A 1,096-nucleotide genomic window follows, 5' to 3' on the forward strand; every position below is an offset into this window, starting at 1 on the left:
GGTGGCGACGGCATCCATCCTCCTCGTCTCCCGCCCCCACCGGGAGATCCGCTGCCGCGCGCGGGTCCAGCTCCCCCCTCCCCGGGGCCCCCCTTCCCAAGGGCCAAAAGAGCGCCACATCCTGTCGGCCCCCCGCCCAGGGCGGGGGGGCCGCGCGGGGGGGGGGGGAGGTGGCGACGGCATCCATCCTCCTCGTCTCCCGCCCCCACCGGGAGATCCGCTGCCGCGCGCGGGTCCAGCTCCCCCCTCCCCGGGGCCCCCCTTCCCAAGGGCCAAAAGAGCGCCACTCCCCGGGTGTCTGTGGGGGGCAGGGGGGAGTGCAACCCCCACCCCCGTTCTCCTCTCTCCTCTTCGCCTGCCGCGCCGGCGTGCCTGCTGGAAGGCGAGTTCCCCCTCCTGAGGCGCCGGCTGCGGCGGCTGCCTCCTTGGCCTGTGTTCGGATTTGATAGTGAGATATTGAAGAAATGGTATTCGGCAGAGATGAGATAGTCCAGCAGAGCCATGTGGGGTTAAAATATACAGTTTTTACTAAATTCTAGCATGGGGAAGGGTACCTGGGATGAAAATAACAACAGAGCATAATCGGCTACATCCTTACTCTACAAAGACAAAACTAGAAGGGAGAGAGAGGGTATGGCGGCTCTTCTTGTTCTTCTTCAGAACACCAAACAAAGACGGGAAGAAGAGAAGCCATAAAATGCTAATGCACCTGGACACTTCAGTCCCAATCAAATCCCTGGACCAGGGAGAGAATTCCCGGGCCTTCTACCTCTAAAGGACATTGGCCACACGAGAAACATCCAACCCCAGACCCACAGGAGTGTTCTCAGCTTGCGGTACCCAACAGCCGCCTGGCGCTCCCTCGCCCTGCCGCCAGGAGTCCCCCCTGAGCCCGCCGCGGCCGGCCGGTGGGGTGTGTGGAGGCGCTCGTCCGCGGGGGTCTGTCTTTCTCCCGAGAAGACCCCCGCCAGAGACACACAGCGAGCCCCAGAGCCGCTGACCTCTCCCTGCATTTTCTCAGGACCGCCCTGTGGGGGCCCCGTGGCCAGAGCTCCTCCCCCCTCCCCCCCAGCATTCACCCCCTGGAAACAGCCCC

General features: G+C 64.1%; 1 protein-coding gene across 1 annotated transcript in view; it reads right to left on the bottom strand.

Annotated features, from left to right (window-relative positions):
• The window catches only part of IL10RA (interleukin 10 receptor subunit alpha), an 8,632-nt gene extending 7,619 nt beyond the window's left edge, over positions 1 to 1,013 (bottom strand). The window contains exon 1 of the mRNA XM_015418773.1: positions 806 to 1,013. Within this exon, the coding sequence (XP_015274259.1) occupies positions 806 to 1,013 (208 nt within the window). The remainder of the gene's footprint in view (positions 1 to 805) is intronic.
• Between the last annotated feature and the right edge of the window lie 83 nt (positions 1,014 to 1,096).

Source organism: Gekko japonicus, unplaced genomic scaffold (assembly GCF_001447785.1).
Source record: "Gekko japonicus isolate JY-2015 unplaced genomic scaffold, Gekko_japonicus_V1.1 scaffold1138, whole genome shotgun sequence".
In the NCBI taxonomy this organism is placed as follows: Eukaryota; Metazoa; Chordata; class Lepidosauria; order Squamata; family Gekkonidae; genus Gekko; species Gekko japonicus.